At 37.7% G+C, this 18,081-nt stretch overlaps 4 protein-coding genes across 6 annotated transcripts; 2 read left to right on the top strand and 2 right to left on the bottom strand.

The window, feature by feature from the left end:
• The first annotated feature begins 1,524 nt into the window (after positions 1 to 1,524).
• LOC103940516 (probable flavin-containing monooxygenase 1) lies at positions 1,525 to 4,733 on the top strand. Its single transcript, XM_018645813.2, has 5 exons — positions 1,525 to 2,095; positions 2,509 to 2,749; positions 3,342 to 3,523; positions 3,771 to 4,123; positions 4,220 to 4,733. Exons 1-5 carry the CDS (start codon positions 1,649 to 1,651, stop codon positions 4,560 to 4,562), a joined length of 1,566 nt encoding a protein of 521 aa, XP_018501329.1. The 5' UTR covers positions 1,525 to 1,648; the 3' UTR covers positions 4,563 to 4,733.
• A 2,133-nt stretch (positions 4,734 to 6,866) lies between these two features.
• Positions 6,867 to 8,404, bottom strand: LOC103935328 (peroxiredoxin Q, chloroplastic). The gene is made up of 4 exons (XM_009345091.3): positions 8,109 to 8,404; positions 7,853 to 7,990; positions 7,538 to 7,627; positions 6,867 to 7,254 (listed from the first exon to the last, which is right to left on the bottom strand). Exons 1-4 carry the CDS (start codon positions 8,307 to 8,309, stop codon positions 7,036 to 7,038), a joined length of 648 nt encoding a protein of 215 aa, XP_009343366.2. The 5' UTR covers positions 8,310 to 8,404; the 3' UTR covers positions 6,867 to 7,035.
• Positions 8,405 to 9,437: 1,033 nt separating this feature from the next.
• LOC108866709 lies at positions 9,438 to 10,581 on the top strand. The gene is made up of 3 exons (XM_018645812.2): positions 9,438 to 9,544; positions 9,628 to 9,838; positions 10,244 to 10,581. The coding sequence occupies exons 2-3, from the start codon at positions 9,681 to 9,683 to the stop codon at positions 10,377 to 10,379; spliced, it is 294 nt and encodes a 97-aa protein (XP_018501328.1). The 5' UTR covers positions 9,438 to 9,544; positions 9,628 to 9,680; the 3' UTR covers positions 10,380 to 10,581.
• A 262-nt stretch (positions 10,582 to 10,843) lies between these two features.
• LOC103935327 (respiratory burst oxidase homolog protein E-like) lies at positions 10,844 to 16,438 on the bottom strand. Of its 3 annotated transcripts, none has more exons than XM_009345089.2 (14): positions 15,668 to 16,438; positions 15,357 to 15,516; positions 14,301 to 14,349; positions 14,039 to 14,152; positions 13,401 to 13,826; positions 12,847 to 13,230; positions 12,646 to 12,741; positions 12,463 to 12,578; positions 12,194 to 12,361; positions 11,952 to 12,111; positions 11,661 to 11,849; positions 11,430 to 11,558; positions 11,261 to 11,339; positions 10,844 to 11,109 (listed from the first exon to the last, which is right to left on the bottom strand). In XM_009345089.2, the coding sequence occupies exons 1-14, from the start codon at positions 16,230 to 16,232 to the stop codon at positions 11,000 to 11,002; spliced, it is 2,745 nt and encodes a 914-aa protein (XP_009343364.2). In that variant the 5' UTR covers positions 16,233 to 16,438; the 3' UTR covers positions 10,844 to 10,999. The 3 variants fall into 3 exon arrangements, with proteins under 3 accessions (XP_009343364.2, XP_048431354.1, XP_048431355.1); XM_048575397.1 differs by having other exon boundaries at positions 11,265 to 11,339; XM_048575398.1 differs by lacking the exons at positions 10,844 to 11,109; positions 11,261 to 11,339; positions 11,430 to 11,558 and having other exon boundaries at positions 11,682 to 11,868.
• Positions 16,439 to 18,081: the final 1,643 nt, after the last annotated feature.

Raw genomic sequence — 18,081 nt, 5'->3', positions numbered from 1 at the left:
TCCACTTCGTTTATGGCTTGACTTTGCAAAATATATAGAAAATACATTCTCATACGTACAAAATATTGAAATTAAGCTAGAAATACACAAATGTTAAAATCAATGTTTTTGTATGAAACCATTGCATCAACAAACAGTGCATGTGTATCTTGGTTGTTGGTTAAAGGATTGCTTCAATTGTTTTCGAGAGAGACGCGTTATCTTTAATTTATTTTCTAATTCTGTATCTTCCCTTTGAAGTAGATTTCAGTCTACAAGTGACCTCATTTCCTGTAAGTTTCTTGTTCAATTCTTGGATGTTTCCTTTTACACACTATTTCATTAATCATATTGTTTCGTGGATTATGTTGCATCAAATTTTTTGGTGGATCATTAATCAAATTGTTTTGTGGAGTCTTGCATCAATTTTTTTGGTGGATAATTAATTGAACTATTTAATGTAGGTTTATATATATGCCTTGCATGAACATATGTATAACAAAATATATGAATTAAATCGTAGCTTTCTATATATATGACATGCATGTCAATTAATGATTTTATTCGAGCTCTAAATATATCATCACATAGGTCTCCTGAAATGTAGTTGTAAACATGATCAACTTAGCCGCGTGGATGTTGCCACTCCCAGTTTTGAATCTTTCTATGTAATTCCTTAGCCCAATATAGGCACAATTGGTTCAAATTCTTTTAGAAGCGAATGCATATATAAAAATAAGTTGACATCTTTAGTATATTTTTTTAATAATATACGTTATGATTAATTGATATGATTCTTATTAGACACTCATATTTTTCAATAATATACAGTATGATCAAGAAACAATCGCACCATCACATCAAGAACTTTTATGTACCTGGAACACTTGTCACATTTTTATGTGTTAAAATATAAGTGAATGATAAGTTGCCTTTGGTCCAATATTTGGACAGGGTGTTGGTTTGTACCCATGCATACCTGGTTCGAAAAACATTCATCTCCTGAATTATTGTAATAGTTTCAAACCCTCCTCTCACCTTAATAATAATAATTTTTTTTTTTAAAAAAAAGATAAGGTTGATAATGTCCTGCTTTCAAAGTTTATTAATGAAAAAAAAAAATAATACATGTGTTACAATTTGTTTGTAACTATAATCTCATGTGACGATGTTCTAGCTACACCTACACCGAAAAATCTCTCGCACCATGTCATACACTCACTATTTTCTTCTTCATTTTTATAATTTCAATTTGCACGAAATAATTAGGATATTATAAATATTTGAATGCTCAAAGGTATTCAACATAATTACTGTATAATTTGATCAACAAATGTAAATAAAACATGAAGCGGTGGAAGGTTCCCCCTCCTTGACGAACCAATTTCGCATAACTAGCTGCAGAAATGGTCGTAAACCACGATCGAAATTCAACCCTAGCATGCCCTTTAGACTTGAAATTCAATTTCACGCGATTCCATCATATATGACGACCCTCTCATGATGCCCCGCCCCGGACCTCCACTATAAATACCCCTGCTCTCACGTTGTTTTAGCAACCAAGCAAATCGACAGTCTACAAATATATCCACCCTCATTTCCAAAACCATCTCAATTTCCAATCGGCTTGCCAAATCCTTCATTACTCTTTATCGTTAACAACAAAATTATGGCTCCAATAGTCTCAAAACTTGGCATCATTGGTGCCGGTGTAAGTGGCATAGCAGCAGCCAAACAACTAGCCCATTACAACCCCATCATTCTCGAGGCCTCTGACTCCATTGGAGGGGTTTGGAGGCATTGTTCTTACAATTCCACAAAACTTCAGTCCCATCGATGTGACTATGAGTTCTCTGACTTCCCTTGGCCTGACAGGGACAACACTGATTATCCTTCTTACCTTGAGATATTGGACTACTTGAAATCTTATGCTGAGCACTTTGATGTGCTTAAGTTTGTCAGGTTCAATTCCAAGGTGGTCGAAGTCCGGTTCGTTGGTGACCGGGAAACTACTGATTTTGGTGTCAAACCTGTGGAGTTTCAGAGTCTCTCGCCGGCCGGCGGTCAGCCTGTTTGGGAAGTTGCCGTCCAGACCAATGATTCAGAGACCATTCAGGTTTAAGTGTTTATTTCATATCCAAATGGTATTTTCGGACAGTTTCATGCATGCCTAGGGTTTGCAGATGACTACTTACTACAGTATCATTGTGGAAATGGAACTCGGATTAATTACTAGAGTCTTACTAAGAAGTATATAGAGACGCAAATATGTTACAAAAAGTACTTTTATACGTAACCGAATTATTGGTAATAAATAAAACTATGTGAACACACAAAATTAACACACTTATGAACACTTTCTAATAAAGGTGAATTTTACCATTTTATGTAAATCAAATTGTATTAGAGAATGTGTCAGCAATTGAGATGATACCTTTTCCGTAGCTTAAATGTCAATCCTACTGGTTATTATCTTGGAAATGATAAAATAATGTTCTGATTTGTTTTTGTTTGTTCGAATTAATTCAGTGGTATGCCTTCGAGTTCATTGTGGTTTGTATCGGAAAATATGGTGATACACGCAAACTTCCAGAGTTTCCACTCAACAAAGGGCCTGAAGTATTTCAAGGTCAGGCTCTTCATGCTCTTGATTACTGCAAACTGGACAAGGACGCTGCTTCTGAATTGCTAAAGGATAAGGAGGTCGTTGTGGTTGGCTACAAAAAATCAGCCATTGATTTAGCTGTCGAGTGTGCTGAAGCAAACCAAGGTAAAAATTTGGTCCTAAAAATTCCTATATATGATGAAATCTTAGGTTAAAAAATGATAGAAAAATAGGTCTACGTTTTCACGTTACGGGGTTGTAATTTGCATGGTTACACACAGCAAACAAAGAAAGAATTCAATGGAAAATACGAATTGCGTGGTCAGGGTGTCAAAAGAACTGACCAATATTATGATGGTTTGGACTTCTTTGACTGCACATGTTTTTCAACAATATGATTCCAAATCACATGGACTGAATTACGTCCACATCATTAGATTTGACTTCATTAATGTTAATTACTAATTAATTATTTGCTAATTTCGCATTCTCTATGTCACTTATTCAATTATCTATGTGTAAAAGATTTGAAATTTTGCAATACATAAAGAAGCGTGTGAATATGAAAAATAGTTCCATACATAAAAATAAAAAATAAAATAAAAAAAATAAAAATAAAAAAACCCTTGCAAAAACTTAAAAATACTATTTTTAACCAATTGTTTGTGGGATTAAAACCTCGATTTCTTACCTTTTAGGTGTCTTGATTATATTGACCCGAACTAATTTTGTTATTCTTTTTATGGATGTATTGCAGGACCAGAAGGCAAACCATGCACCATGGTGGTAAGGACTTTACATTGGATTGTTCCCCATTACTGGATTTGGGGCTTGCCGTTTTTCTTGTTCTACTCAACAAGGTCTTCACAGTTTCTCCATCAAAGACCAAACCAAAGTTTCCTGAGAACCCTCCTTTGCTCTCTAATTATGTCTCCAATGGTAAATTAAAAATCAGTTAGCAAGAAAAGAAAATATTAAACTAATATATGAGAAGTGATTTCTGCACACTTTTTTTTGTCTCCTGCCACATCTTGTTTACTTCTGGCTTTTGGATTGAGTAAATCCAAAAAGAATCGTGCGATAAGACTGAACAGGGTGTACAGAAGAAAGAAAATAAAACAAATGCGGAAATCAGTTCCTTAACATATATGAGATCAATGCTAAAAGTTTTGGTTGTTATTTACAGAGGCATGCAGTTTCAAAATTTATTGAATCATATTTGCTGTGGAAGATGCCTTTGGAGAAGTATGGCCTAAAACCGGATCATCCATTTGAGGAAGACTATGCATCCTGCCAGATGGCTATCATGCCGGAAAATTTCTTCCCCGAGGCGGATAAGGGAAAAATTGTGTTCAAAAGATCAACATCAAAATGGTGGTTTTCTGCTGATGGAATTGAATTTGATGACAACACTAAGATAAAAGCTGATGTTGTGGTCCTTGCAACTGGTTATGATGGTAAGAAAAAACTCAAATCCATCTTACCAGAGCCTTTTCGCAGCTTGTTGGAATGTCCTTCTGGTATCATACCCTTATACAGGTAAACCTAGTTTTCGGTTTGAGATTTCAAAAATTTACACGTGTTAGAAATGTTAAAATTGGAGAGTAAATTTTTTGAATGCATGTTTCTCCTCAGGGGAACAATTCATCCTTTGATCCCAAACATGGCTTTCGTGGGTTATCTCGAGAGTGTTTCAAATCTTCACTCTTCCGAATTGCGTAGCATATGGCTGGCCAGGCTGCTGGATGATAAATTTAAGCTTCCAAGTGTGCAGAAAATGCTTGAGCAAACAAGTAAAGAAGTGGAAATCTCAAAGAAAACAACCAGGTTCTACAGGAGGCATTGCATTTCTACATTTAGCATCAACCACAGCGACGAAATTTGCGAGGAGATGGGATGGACATCTTGGAGGAAGAATACTTGGTTGGCAGAAGCATTTAGCCCCTATGGAAGTCAAGACTATCTGAACAAACATTGAACCTAGGGTTTGCAATACCTATTAAATTTATAATTGACAGTTAGTTTACATAAGTATACTAAGAATAAAGAAAACCTGGCTCCTTACTGAAACAGTAACGAATTATTGTGCCATGTATAAGCAATTCAGAATCTATTTAATTATCTCAATAAAAGATTTCTCCATTGTTTACTTGTTAAACTCCCACAAAATTATGAGCTGCTTGCAAAGTTGCCAATTAATCAGAATAAGCAAAACATCTTCATGACCTACTAGTTATCACGACAGCACATCAGTGATTATATATATCCTTCAATTTTTTATTTTTTATTTTTAATTTGGCCACAAAGTCCGTCTCACTCCAGCATTGCTATCATAGGAAGAGACTTTGAGGAGAATTTATTGATAAACAAGAAAAATATAATATGTCAGGGGGACATGAGGTTAAACCCAGACCATTAAAAAATTCATAACAATAATTGAAAACCTCTTTTAGCAAAACCTATAACAAGGAAGCTTGGAAAGATTCTGAGAATAAGCAACTGTAGCACAAGGAGGGCAAGAATCCCACCAACGGACACCGGGGTGATCAACATCATAATTAGCCAAACAATCAGCAACTTGATTATCCTCTTTAAAAATATGAGAAATCTGATCTGCCAAACAAAGAAAATCAGGATAATGTTTTCTGACAAGGCTCAGTAAAGCTCGCCTAGTGGGGCGATTTGCTAAGCCCCTAATATTCCAATAAATGGTCTTCATGGATCACGGGGAGCCATAGCAGCAACCCTAGCACGAGTTTGAATAGTCTCACGCTTGTAGGTATGATAACCAGATTCCCGTTGTTTTTTCCGTAATCTTCTCTTCTGAGATTTTGAGAGAACCAAAGTCATGTCATCCTCAGAAACATTATTTGCACCATCTAAATCATTGTTTTCTCTACTGACAACATTATTTTGAAGAGCATATTCCTCCACCATATTGTACCAATCATTAACCTTTCGAATTTCAGAGCGAACTTGAGGAGATAAAGAAGGAGGACTAGCCTCTTGAACTTGGGAAACAACTTGAACAGAGTCATTAACATTACATCTCTCAGAGAGTACAAGAGAAGAGTTTAACTGCATACCTATAAGGGGAGTATCCATCGGAGTATCAGAAACATGGTCACAAGTTGTATCATTATCATCAACTAAACCTTCCACAAAATATGAGGGAGAAGCATCATCCAAACCTCTCGCACTAGAGAGGGAGTTCTTACTAACCATACCAGCCTTAGCCAATTGACTAACCATATGATCATGAGAACCTGGAGTTTCTGAAACGTATGCAGAGGTTGTCCCATTATTTTCTAAACCATCGACAACATGTATGGGCGAAACATCACCATCATCCAAACCTCCCACACTTGAGTTGGACACATTATTAACACGAACCTCACCTTCCGGTTGATTGCGGATATCAGTTTCAACTCGAATGTTATCCTGATTGTTCTCATTGCGCTTCACTATTCGTGATCTTGCACCTTCCTTCTCAACCACATGCCGACGCTTAATATCCCTTGCAGCAACACGACAAGTAGCAGGCAGATGCCCAATATTTCCACAAACAGAGCAAAAAGCAGGAAGTTTTTCATATATTATTTCCACAAATAAAACCTCTCCACTATCACGTTCAACCATAAGTGAAGTGGGAGGCTTTTTAGAAAGGTCAATGTCCACTAATATTCTAGCATACGTACCAAAATTCACAGAAGCTGTCGCCCTGTCCAATTGGATTGGTACTCCAACTCCCCGAGCGATTTCCATTAAGGTTTGAGGTTCCCAATATTCCAATCCCAAATCATATAGACGAATCCAAACTTGCGCATGGGTCGACTTCTGTTTGGAGGGTGAGAAATCTGCGGACCATTTGGGAAATTCTAAATAATCCAGGATTAAGATTGAGTGTACCAACTGCCCAAACTCGTCTCATGTCCTCGGCGTGATCAAAACGCAGAGAGAAAAAACCTTTCCCCAAAGGGATTAAACGCCAAGCCTTAAAACCCCATATGGTCTCAAGCTTATTTCTAAGATGAACCATTTGAATTGGTGTAGAACCCTTAGGTAAAACCATAGGCATGAGTTATGGAAGGAGGGTAGACAACGTGGTCGATGGATCAGCAAGCAAAACATGCCGGCCTCACAAAGCTCTGAGGTGTATCCATGTAGGAGTTTTGTGTGTTCAAGAAGCTCCGGTGATCGGGCTTTAATTTCTAACAATATTAAGTTTATTGGCATCTGTGTTCTTCATTTTCGTAATCTCGTTAGTTAATACAAATATCAATTGAAATTTCCACAGTGACATACAAATAGCATCTCACTTGATTTTCATTGCTACCAAATATCACAGTAGTTGATTATACAAAAACTACTACTTGCTAACCCTGTTTTGTGGAGATATAATGGACATGAAAATAGGAATGAAAATTCAGGCAGCTAAAAAGGAGAGAGCTTTAGAGGCTTTGAAGTAGCTTGAGAGTTTCGTCGATATGCTTCTCGGGCTGGAACTGGTTGTTGTAGATGAGTTGAACCACCCCATTCTTGTCCATAACATATGTCTGTCTCCCTGGCAATGCCCCAAACAGATCCGACGGCACTCCCCATTCTTTCCTCACCTTGTTACCCTCATCGCTGAGTAATGTGAACGGAAGTCTGTTCTTCTTTGCAAACTCCTACAAACATTTGCAATCGTAATCAACTTTGAGCTTTGATTTGTAGCGGTTATGCATACAAAGCATACAAAACAAGTGTCGAATAAACTACTAGAGAGAACGAACATGCGCGATTTATAATTCTTAGCTCACGTATCAGCAGCTTAAGTTTTCGATTACATTGAAAAACCAACAAATTTATCCTTACATCTGTTGAAGAATCAATGAGCTTTGGCCTTGTGCATAATTACCAAACTAAGCCTCAATGTGATGACAATCTAAACACACAAAGCTTTCACAGTACCTTGTGTGATGATGGGTCATCACCGCTGATCCCTACAACCTCGGCACCCGCCTTCTTAAACTTCTCGTAAGAATCTCTGAAAGCACAAGCCTAAGGAAGTATCAATTTGTCAGTGTCAGTACTAACTAAAGGCACAATGTTTATCCGGGGTTGTCAGCTTCAATGCAAATTCCATATCATTAACCGAAAATTTACCGATACATAGCAGAAGTGAAAATTATTGGACAAAACTAATCCAGGATAAGCATTTCAAGCATAAAAAACTTCAAATTAATTGGAATTAGAGCATACAAAAAAATGTGATTAGTTTTAAACCTGTTTGGTGCAGCTAGGGCTCTCATCAGCAGGGTAGAAATAGAGAACCACAGGCTTTCCCTTAAATTTGGAGAGGCTCACAGTTTTTCCATCCTGATCTTTCAACGTGAAGGCTGGTGGAACCGTACCCTTGTCCACCTGTCCACAAACAGACCAACCTAACTAATCAATAAAACAAATTAGCCGGACTTGTAGCTCAGATGATTAAGAGCGTTATCCCGATAATAAGAAACACAAGATATATAAGCAAATGAACCTTAGCAGAAATGAACATCTTGCCAGAGGAAGATGAAGGGATTGGCAGAGTGGAAGAAGTGGAGAACTTGAGGCCATAGAATTTAGAATGTGAAGAGCTGGAGGCAATTGGGAGGGTTTGGGAAGATGGGTAGTGTTTGGGAGTTCGGGTGGGGAGTAGAGAGGGGAAGACTGGCTGCTTGGGAACTGAGAGAGAGGCCATTGGATTGGATTAGACTGGACTGGACAAAGCTAATCAGAGAGATATAAAGTTGTCTCCTAGGTTTCTCTGTTTTTTGTTGGGTTTTATGACAATTGGTGGAGGAAGATAAGGGAGGGAGAGTGTTGGGTGTCGGGGAGAAGATGGGGATTTATTGGCTTTTGTGGACGATTGCTGACCCCAACCTTGGTACACGTCACATTTGTTGAGTTCAACCGACAAAGTTTGTAATTTAAATTTCAAGCTGATTACAATATATGTATTTACTCAATTTAATCACGTTAATGCAAGTATCTAGCACGCATCAACTTGTCATTAAATGTGTTTAGTTGTTGAGTTGATGCATAATTTAGTATTAGTTTGCTTTAATTTTTTTTTAAAGAAATTTTGGTCACTGGAAAAATAAAAGGCTTATTTTTAGCAGCGCTCCTTGAATTCTATTTTGATCTTACTTTGCCCTGTAACTTAAAGTCATCATTTTACTCTTTAAAACTCAAATTCGTTCCACTTTGACCTGTGGACCCTCACTTCTCTCTTAAACTTATAGGTTACCTCCTCAAATATATGGGAGACCCAACATCCAATAAGACTCTGCCACATGTGCAATAAACTTGATTATAAATCTCCATTATACTTTAACATTTAACAACCAAATAATATTAAGTTTAAAAGAAATTGAAGAGATGGAAAAAATAAAAAAGAAATTGATTAGTATGTCGCTCCCAAATCAAACCCACATAAGAAATTAACACATCTAGGACAACGTGAAATGAATTCTAAGTTTTATAGAAATGACTTTTAAGTTTCAGGGAGCAAAATAAGATCAAAATCAAGTTCTAAGGACAAAGTGGAGCAAATTATGAGTTTCAGGGAGTAAAGTAGTGACTTAAAAATTATGAGTTTCAGGGAGTAAAGTAGCGACTTTTAAGTTATACGGAGTAAAGTGAGATTAAAATCGAGTTTCAAAAGGCGTAATTAAAAATAAGCCGAAATAAAATGGTATACATACATTTGTAAAGGGCTTTACCCCAAGTGGTTTTTGTTCACCCAAGCCCAAGTTTCTGGACAGAACCAGTTTTGAGTTTAGTTTTATTTTGGGCCTTGAGCCCGGTTATACCAATACAGAGGAAAGAAAATCAAACATAAATATTCCGCGAAATTTGGAGGGAGAAGAATACTCCACAGTAAACTTGGGATCTTTGAAGAAACGAAAGCGTGACCAATGCGAATCGAAATCGGTAATAAACCCTAAACCCCTAAATTCTCAGTACTAATCTCCTTACGTGTGGAATCCCTAATTGGGTTTCCGAATTGTGAACAGGATAAAGCGTTCTGGGTTGGGTTCTCTGCGTTTTCTCTCGAAGCATTAGAATTATGGAGCGTTTGCAGAAGTTGATTGGGAAAATCCCGAAAGAACCCCCAAAATTGGGCTCCGCTTCGGCTTCCTTCGACCCTCACCGTGGGACTGAAGGTCTCGCCGCTGCTCTGTCTTCCTCCGATCAGTCTCGTATTTTGCTCAACAGACCCGCCAGGTACCTGTCTCTCTCTTTCTCTCCTTGTTTTTTACTTTACTTGTTCAGTTCTTTGAAGTTTCAGAATATTTTATGGATTCTGTGAATTGGGTTGCGTTTGGTTTGTAATGGGAGGCTTGGATTTGCGAGTTGTCTTTGAAATACCAAATTGTTGGATTTTTTGTTCAGTGATTTCCCCAATCATGGTTTAGGGGTCTTAAGGCTTGGATTTTGTGGGGTTTTTCTTTCAATGATTTCCCGAAAGCGGGTTTCACTTGGTTTTAAAAGAGTTGAGGTTGATGCATTAATCAGCCATGAATTTGTTTCTATGTATGCATGTTGAATGTAAGCACTCTGAGTGTAAACATTGGATGTTGCTGCCATTGTCGTCTTCTTTTTACGGTAATTTTCAATGTCTACTTGCAGGCAATTGGTGTCACTGTGGACGTGCTCAAAGCTTTGTACAATTTGCTTTGTTGCTGGAATTGTGGTTGGTTACACGCTGAAGCGACGTGTCCGAAGTTGGACTTCCAAACTTCTCAAGAAGATCAGAGATGATTGATTGCTACTGGATCTCTTTATATGAATCCATCTAATGTGTTGCTCTCCATAGAAGAACGATTCTCCACCAATAGTTGTTTGCTCTAGAGGGTGCAATTTTGATTAGCTTCCCGAGGTTATACTAACCCTGCATCTGACCTGATTAACAGATATTGTTAGCCTTCGGCTTTCTATTATGTTAATGATAAATTTTACGAGTTAACCATGAGCATGATTCTGTTCCTGTAGTTTTGAATTGTTGCATTTGCCGATTTAGCTTCGCTCGCATACTTGCATAGATCTATGTGATTGAAGTCGGATGAATTCTGAATACATCAAGTCAGAATGGTATCCCTTTTGCTTGTACACCTCCAGGCTAGGTTTTATCCTTTTCTTCTTGTTTGTCCATCAAATTGCAATACATCGGGTACATATTTGCTAGATTTCGTATTGTTGTAAACTAGCTGAATGTGTCAAGCACTCATGGTTTCGAAAGCTGGGCATTATATATGATAAACAATTACATCTACATCTTTCTAAGTTACTATCCTTGTACATTTATGATTATCTTTCTCTATGGATACTCCAAACGATTAGAAATGAATCGCTGCTTAGTATTTTGATGATGGTGGTCTTCTAGTTTTAGAAATACTCCTTGTGGAATTCAAACCGTGTCGTTGTCTTCTGGCTGAGTTCATGTGAGAGCACCTTGAGCTCCTTTGCCAACATCGGCATCCCACAGTAGAATACCCCTGCAAATTAACTGATTCGTTCAGTCTCTCGGTTTTTTATTTCTTTGCTTGAACAGATGCACTCTTAGGGTTTAGGAAACTGGGTTAAAAGTTTGTAAGAGTTTCGTCTCGTTCTGTTTTAAACATTTTGGTTGTGGTAGAATATCTGTACCTACTGTTGAATACGGATGCTTGGAAGCTATCTTGGTAAACACTTGTTTCCAGTCTGGTCTTGCGAAGTGAGTTCTTACCTGCAATGCATGATTCAATGTTTGAAAGGTCATTAACTGCTTAAGAACACAATTTACCGTGCTAACTGAAATAGCGATGAAGGATCATACTCGGGTGCCAGATAGGATGTCGACACCATGTTTGGCGTGGTTGAGAGCTTGGACCATGGTGATTAGAGTCGACCTGGCGTCACCCTCTTCGTAGACACTCGTAAGATAGTTGTGGAGCTCAATCTGACCCTGTCATAAGAGAGAAGGTTAAAGACTAGTAACTTGGCAGTAGCACATCATCAAAGTTGAAGATAATTATGACGTAAAATGGTAAAGAAATTCATTCATTACTTTGTGATCCATTTCTGCAACCTCGTCCATGACTCCTTTAAACCACTCAAAAGATCCAGGCTCTCTGGTAACCCAGTAGAAGTGAGCATTTGTAGTCTTCTGAGATTTCTTCTTGTCACCGGGCGTCAAACTTGAAGACATAAAACTATTCGGGCTGTCGTCTGATCTACTAGTTTCCGTATTTGAATCCTAGTTCATGATCAATGTACTGTAACTTAGTTATCAGTAACAGAGAAATCTATCAAAACACTGAAACGTTGTACTCGAAGAGTCGGATATTATGAATTGTACCATTTGTTCTTCTGCTGTTCTTGCTCTGTCAAGAAGATCTCGAAGAATGCTTATAAAAGGGGTAGCTCCGATCCCAAGCCCCACGAGGAGCAAGACATCGTAGTGCTGGTAGTCCTGCGCTGGCGCCCCATATGGACCGTCAACAAACAATCTGGGTTGGCTGCATTGATGTTGCATGTAACATTAATAATCCCATACATACACTGACTGTAAATCTCGGAAGGTAAAATATTGGTTCATACCCTCTCTGATCCAGATTTCGCATCTGAGCAAATCTTGCTGGATGAACTACAGATGAATCATCTTCCTCCGCTATGGCTCGCTTCAATTCTCGAGTCCAGTCTCCTACTGTTCGGATGTGAACGCTGAGGTACTCGTCTCCTGGTGCGGAGGTAATGGAAAATGGATGCCTGTAAATAATAAAGGAATGGTTCAGTACTTAATCGTTGTCCGGGTTCTTTTTCTAATTTACATTTCCTGAAAGACGAAGTTTAACATGAATCAGACTCACCATTCAAATGGGGAGATGGTAGAGCATTGAAGAAATATGTACTGCCCACTTTTGTACTTAAATCCAGGTGGTTTGGACATGATTAAGCTAATCACATTTCCGGGGAGGACCGAAGCCTGTTAACAGAGTCAGAAACCAAAAATCTCTAAACTATATGAACAGGTTCGAGTTAAATTTTCTTACCTTTAACATCTTAACTGAATAATGCTTCGATCTACATGTTCTCAGACTGCGCTCCGCTACATAGAGCAACAACGGAACAGAGATGTACATCCATGTCTGCTAAGTAGTAAAACATTAATTACTCGATGGTCGATGCAATCAGTTAATAAGTAAATGAAATTTCCTTTGTAATTCTACTATGTTATTGTTCACATTTCGTACCGTTTTCTCGTACCACCTGTGGGCTAAATACAAGCAGCTTCCATGGATGATTAGCAAAATGTAGACAAGACCTAGCAGATGATGAGAATACCAGAATGCATTAAAACCAGTCAACTTGTTGAAGGGCGCAGGCAGTCTCACCATGTTCCTCCGAAATCTATGAGCTGCTAGCGTGAAGGAGATGGCTATTAAAATCACCATCAAAATTCCAGTCGCGCCTTCACTTCCGGTGAGCAGGAATTCATAGGTGGGCTTTTTGTCATGGAAATCCGAGGATAGTGGTGCAAAATTTTCCGGCGAAGAGTTTACCAGGCGAGGAAAGTCGCACGCCAAATGGTTCCCGGCGTGAATGGTTATTCCAATTGCTATAGCAAATGCAATTATCTGTGGTAAAATAAGATCAGTACAAACAGAATGTCACATTGTTGTGTCTTAAGGAAAGAAAATTGAGAAAAAGCACAAAGCCGACTACAAATAGGCGACAAAATGCACTGGTTTATATACGATTTATTATCTGCTTAGTATTCCGAGTCAGTGAAGATTAGTGCTTATACCTTGTGGAAATTAATATTGTCATCAAATGGGATGAAGGACCTAGCTCTTGTAGACCGAAGGCATGTCAGCGTGTTTCGACAGACCGGTAGCAGGATGAGAGCCATGTTAAGCTTGAGAGTCTCTGCAGCCCCTTTGGCCACTGGCAAGCAATAATGCATGACGTGAAATGTAGCCCTATTTTTTCTGTACTGGTAGAATTTCCATACAAAAAGGCAAGCCATTGCAACAACCCACAACAGTAAAATCCAACCACGCCGCCAATTCTCGAGTGCGAGACACTGGAGTGAACGGCTCAGTCTCCGGACCAGATTCTTGGGCTTCAAGGAACTGGGGTTCTGACTCCAAGGTACACTTGCTGTGCTCAATGGTCCGCTGTAGTTTATGTACACGTCCCTTTGTAGAAGCAGTGCTTCCAATTGCCATAACTGATAAAATGGTATTGGTAAAACATCATCAATTTCCTGATTCAAGACCCTAGAAAGACGATAAACCTTTGAATGTGACGATCACACTACCACTAGTAAACGAATGCACGCGTTAATTATGTTGGTGAATTGATAATGTGCCATGACAGTGTGACGGTCGCTGTTACAAAGTTCGATGACAAACTTTTATTCGAAGGTTGTTTTAATTTTACCTCGATGTAACCGAAATTTTCGGGATCAAGTTCTTCCATTATCAATGAAGCATACTCTTCAGCTTGTTCTTTGAGCTTGGATAGCTTGTTTGCAGAAGCACTGAGCATTATAAGCTGTAATTGAAATAATTAGCAAAAAAAGGACAAAACGAAACTTCATTAGATTGTGCTAATTAGATTTAACTAATGCATGAAGTAGTTTAACAGACGGTTTTATTTATTTATTTATTATTATTTTTTTACTGCAGTTAACAGTTTTTACCTCTTGAACTCCTTCCATTGTGATTCTTCCATCTTCATTGATATCCGCCCTGAAAATTAAATAAAAAAATAAATTAGAAAACAACTTTTGACCAACTAAAAACCCAAGGAAAGTGATTTTCTCTCTAAATTTCTAGTTTTTCGATCCAATAAAAACCATGAGCAATTTTATTTTTTCTAACCAGAGAAATACACAGCCACAAATAACAAAAGGCAAAAGATACACGCAGTTCAAAAGCATTTAATTACTTAACTTTTGTTTTAAAGCTATTGAGATGGAGAAATTTTTTTAGCGTGTCTGGAATATAGGGTGGAACATTACATGTCATTATGCAATTGAAGAAAAATATTTTTCAAGTGTTTTCTAATTGTATAATGATATATAGTATTACGCCATGACATCATGTATTCTGCGCACACTGAAAAATCTCTCGTTGAGATGGGAAAGGTTGAAGTAGATAGAACACAAAAAGACACAGCATAGTTAACCCTATGTGGGTAAGATTCTCTCTTGTTGGTCAACTAAACAAAAATCTCACACAAACGCAATGCACAACTGCAACAGGCAAAATGCCAAAACACAATAAAAAACTCCAAGAACACAAGATTAATAACTCTCCAAAAGGGTGTGACTCATGAGTACCAATCACTTGATGTGTTGAGTGCATTAATCTTGAATGATACAACTATAAAAATATGCTACGATGAGTCATATATAGGGTTTGTAACAATATTTTGCCATAAAATTATGTAAAACTCATGTACACATAGAACATCTTAAGCTCCCACACGTCACTGACTTTAGCACCTCTCAGGCTCTCACTAAGGCAATAATATAAAAATAAAAAATATCAAAAGAAAAGAAAAAACATAGGTACAAGTTAGGTCAGTTTATTATGGTGTCTGCCTCCTTTCACTCAAGTTTCACCTTAAGATATATTAGATTAGTTTAGAATTGGAGCTCTGTCTGTCTGGACCGTCGATTTGTTAGAAGAAAAATCATACAAACCTAATCAACGGCTGAGAATAGAAAGAAATGAGAGTGAGAGAGACCCACATGTCAAAGAAGATTTGAAGGCGCGCGTCGAAGCTGCTGTCGGAAATTTGCAACCAAAAGTCACGAAGCTCCTCTATTGTAATTTTGGTTATCTTCTGCCGCCGCCGCCTCGCCAGTGCATCAAATATCCCCACCGCGAACTCCTCCGAGTCCCCCATCCCTTCGTTTATACAAAATATCATCAATATTTCCCTTGCAATTTTCCGGGGAAGCAAACAGACAAATTTACCTAATCTCAACTACTAAACTTAATTAATATCAATTAATTAAACTTCTACGAGCACTTAATATTTTTTGTTTACACTATTTACCTATACATTCACCGAAGTCTGCTCTGGCGAGCAAGCCGTCCTTAGCAAGCGACTCGAACCTCGCCTCCACTTGCTGCCATTGCTCCGCCGCGTCATTTCCTCCGGCAGTCGTCTTGCTGATGAATCTAAGACCGTTGAGAGCTCTTTGCGCGCTTGATCTCGTCCGTTGAAGCATGGCCTTCATCCTCCTCCCCTCGCGAGCCGACATAGTGAACTCCACCACCGACTCCGAATTTGACGCCGTCGTCCTCGAAGACGCCGATTTCAACCACCCGAACGTCCGCCGTACACTCCTCGACGTCGCGGAAAGACTCCTCCGTAAAATCCCGTTCTCCGCTACCGCCGACGACGTCAAGTTGTCGTTTGCGGGAGCGACGCTGCACACGACAATTGAGCCGCCGTCGTCGTCGTCGTCGAGCTCCAATGTGACTTCGACCAAGTCCTGGCTGAGGTCTCTGAGAAACTTCGGCAGCATTGCGCCGCCGACCGGCGACGGCGAGGAGGGTAACTCAAACCCGGGGGTGTAACTCGACGGCTTCGCGCTAGACGACGCCGTCGACGTCATTGTTTAATTATTATAATTCTTGGGGTTTTCTGTGTTTGTTCCAAAAAAAATGAAACACTTAGGATTTTTCTAGCTCTAGAGAGAGATACAAGACATGCACTTCTTAACCGATTCGTCCCTCACAATTTCTACACAAGTCGTGTTACTGCTACCTCTCTCTCTCTCTCTCTCTAGAGAGTAGTTGAGTTTTTGCTCAAGAACCTAAATTTGTCTCCACGACAACAATACTTTTCCAATTATATATATATATATATATATATATATATCTCTACTAATTAATAAAACACTCATTGTAAACTAAAATCCTATCAAATTACCACTTTAACCATCTAATTAAAACAAAATATGAATAATAAATACGGGGCAAAAATGTAATTTCACATAACTAAATTTGGCTGTTTTTTTTTTCAAAATCTCACCTACATGTAATCTTAACATATCTTTAATTAAAAAAAAAAAAAAATCTAATTCACTCTCTTCCTCTCTCCTTCTATTTCAAAAACAAAAATAAAAAAAATGTCTCACACACTTTGTGTGTGTGTGTGTGTGTGTATATATAAAATAATATAAACTAATTAAAATTTGATGATCTTTGAAAGCAAAGGAGAAAGTACGTACTATATATACCTCCACGTACTATATTTTCCCCGGCAAATTTTTTTGCGTATAGATAAAGTGTGTTATTGGGATTTTATGATTTTGTAATGATTTTATAGGAGGAACTTACCATCTAAAATTTAAGAAGAAACAAAGTTTATGTTAATTGCAATGTTTAGGTTAATTGTCAATGATTATTGTACATACGCACATCTTGTACAGATAAATATTTATGTATATGTATTTCTACAAGACAATAACCCTACAATTTATCTTTTTCCACCAACTACACTCTTGAATCTCACGTTTTAACTCTATATAAGGGGGTGGTGGTGTCGTAAATTTAGACTTGTATTTTATTTTGTCACATATATATTGTATCATACTCATGCAAGCATATACTAAACTTATTAAACTGAATTCTTCATGTATTTTACGTAACCCATCGAGTTATTTTGTATAAGTAATATATTTTGCCCTTAAGTATATCATTATAACCATTAACTATGTGTTTGAAAGGAGAACCATAATAATTAATCTGGGACTAGTGCTATATTTTACTGCATTGCAATACTACAAGATGGAGTAAGTAGCTAGAGTGATGTGTACTGATTGTATGCATCATTTTGCAACATCACTTGATACAAAAATGTGTTCCTCCGAGCAACGCTCGCGGTATGAACATGTATACATAAATGGTTAGAATGCTTATTATCTTAATAATTGACTATAAAATAAAATATGAGAAATACCATGTGTGTGAGTAGGGTTTATTTTCAGACAGCTTTACTCTTGTTTATCCGGCCGGTGGTTCTTTCACTATTTTTATGCCTAACAATTGCCCATCGATGGCTTCTCTAGTTTTAAGTATACGTACGTAAGTAGACATATTGGTAGTGGTGATCACTGTTGTTGAGCAGTCATTCTCAGACTCGATTTTTGATACAATATACCCAGCATAGCTTAATTACCAGCTGGAACCAAACATTTTTATTTATAATGTTATCATTGTCTTTGACTGTTTAAGATTCTAAACAAGTTTCATTGACAAGTGCATTAGCTATTTAATTAAACTATTCAAATTGAATTAATAGGATCCCTTGACTAATGAGTAGAGCTATGATTAAGTCTCATTTTTCATCCCTTTTTTCAGAAGACTTCATCTCTCAATTTATATATATATATATGAGCTAATCTCGTTTAATTCTTTTAGACAATTTATTATAAAAATATACATATATACAAAAGTTGG

This window comes from the organism of the source record quoted next, unplaced genomic scaffold (assembly GCF_019419815.1).
Source record: "Pyrus x bretschneideri cultivar Hongxiangsu unplaced genomic scaffold, Pyrus_bretschneideri_v1 Contig8, whole genome shotgun sequence".
NCBI lineage: Eukaryota > Viridiplantae > Streptophyta > Magnoliopsida > Rosales > Rosaceae > Pyrus > Pyrus x bretschneideri.
The sequence above is the reverse complement of the archived record's forward strand: the minus strand, read 5'-3'. Positions and strand labels throughout refer to the sequence as shown.

What these genes read in the sequence shown, in the direction of transcription:
- LOC103940516 (XM_018645813.2), top strand. Translation starts at nt 1,649, where the DNA reads ATGGCTCCAATAGTCTCAAAACTTGGCATCATTGGTGCCGGTGTAAGT. An exon ending in ATGATTCAGAGACCATTCAG is followed by an intron (nt 2,096 to 2,508) that starts GTTTAAGTGTTT and finishes GAATTAATTCAG; the next exon opens with TGGTATGCCTTCGAGTTCAT. An exon ending in GGTATCATACCCTTATACAG is followed by an intron (nt 4,124 to 4,219) that starts GTAAACCTAGTT and finishes GTTTCTCCTCAG; the next exon opens with GGGAACAATTCATCCTTTGA.
- LOC103935328 (XM_009345091.3), bottom strand. Translation starts at nt 8,309, where the DNA reads ATGGCCTCTCTCTCAGTTCCCAAGCAGCCAGTCTTCCCCTCTCTACTC. An exon ending in GCCCTAGCTGCACCAAACAG is followed by an intron (nt 7,628 to 7,852) that starts GTTTAAAACTAA and finishes ATACTTCCTTAG; the next exon opens with GCTTGTGCTTTCAGAGATTC. An exon ending in ATGACCCATCATCACACAAG is followed by an intron (nt 7,255 to 7,537) that starts GTACTGTGAAAG and finishes AAATGTTTGTAG; the next exon opens with GAGTTTGCAAAGAAGAACAG.
- LOC108866709 (XM_018645812.2), top strand. Translation starts at nt 9,681, where the DNA reads ATGGAGCGTTTGCAGAAGTTGATTGGGAAAATCCCGAAAGAACCCCCA. An exon ending in TTGCTCAACAGACCCGCCAG is followed by an intron (nt 9,839 to 10,243) that starts GTACCTGTCTCT and finishes GTCTACTTGCAG; the next exon opens with GCAATTGGTGTCACTGTGGA.
- LOC103935327 (XM_048575397.1), bottom strand. Translation starts at nt 16,232, where the DNA reads ATGACGTCGACGGCGTCGTCTAGCGCGAAGCCGTCGAGTTACACCCCC. An exon ending in CAATGGAAGGAGTTCAAGAG is followed by an intron (nt 14,153 to 14,300) that starts GTAAAAACTGTT and finishes TTTCAATTACAG; the next exon opens with CTTATAATGCTCAGTGCTTC. An exon ending in TTGCAGAAATGGATCACAAA is followed by an intron (nt 11,559 to 11,660) that starts GTAATGAATGAA and finishes CTCTTATGACAG; the next exon opens with GGTCAGATTGAGCTCCACAA.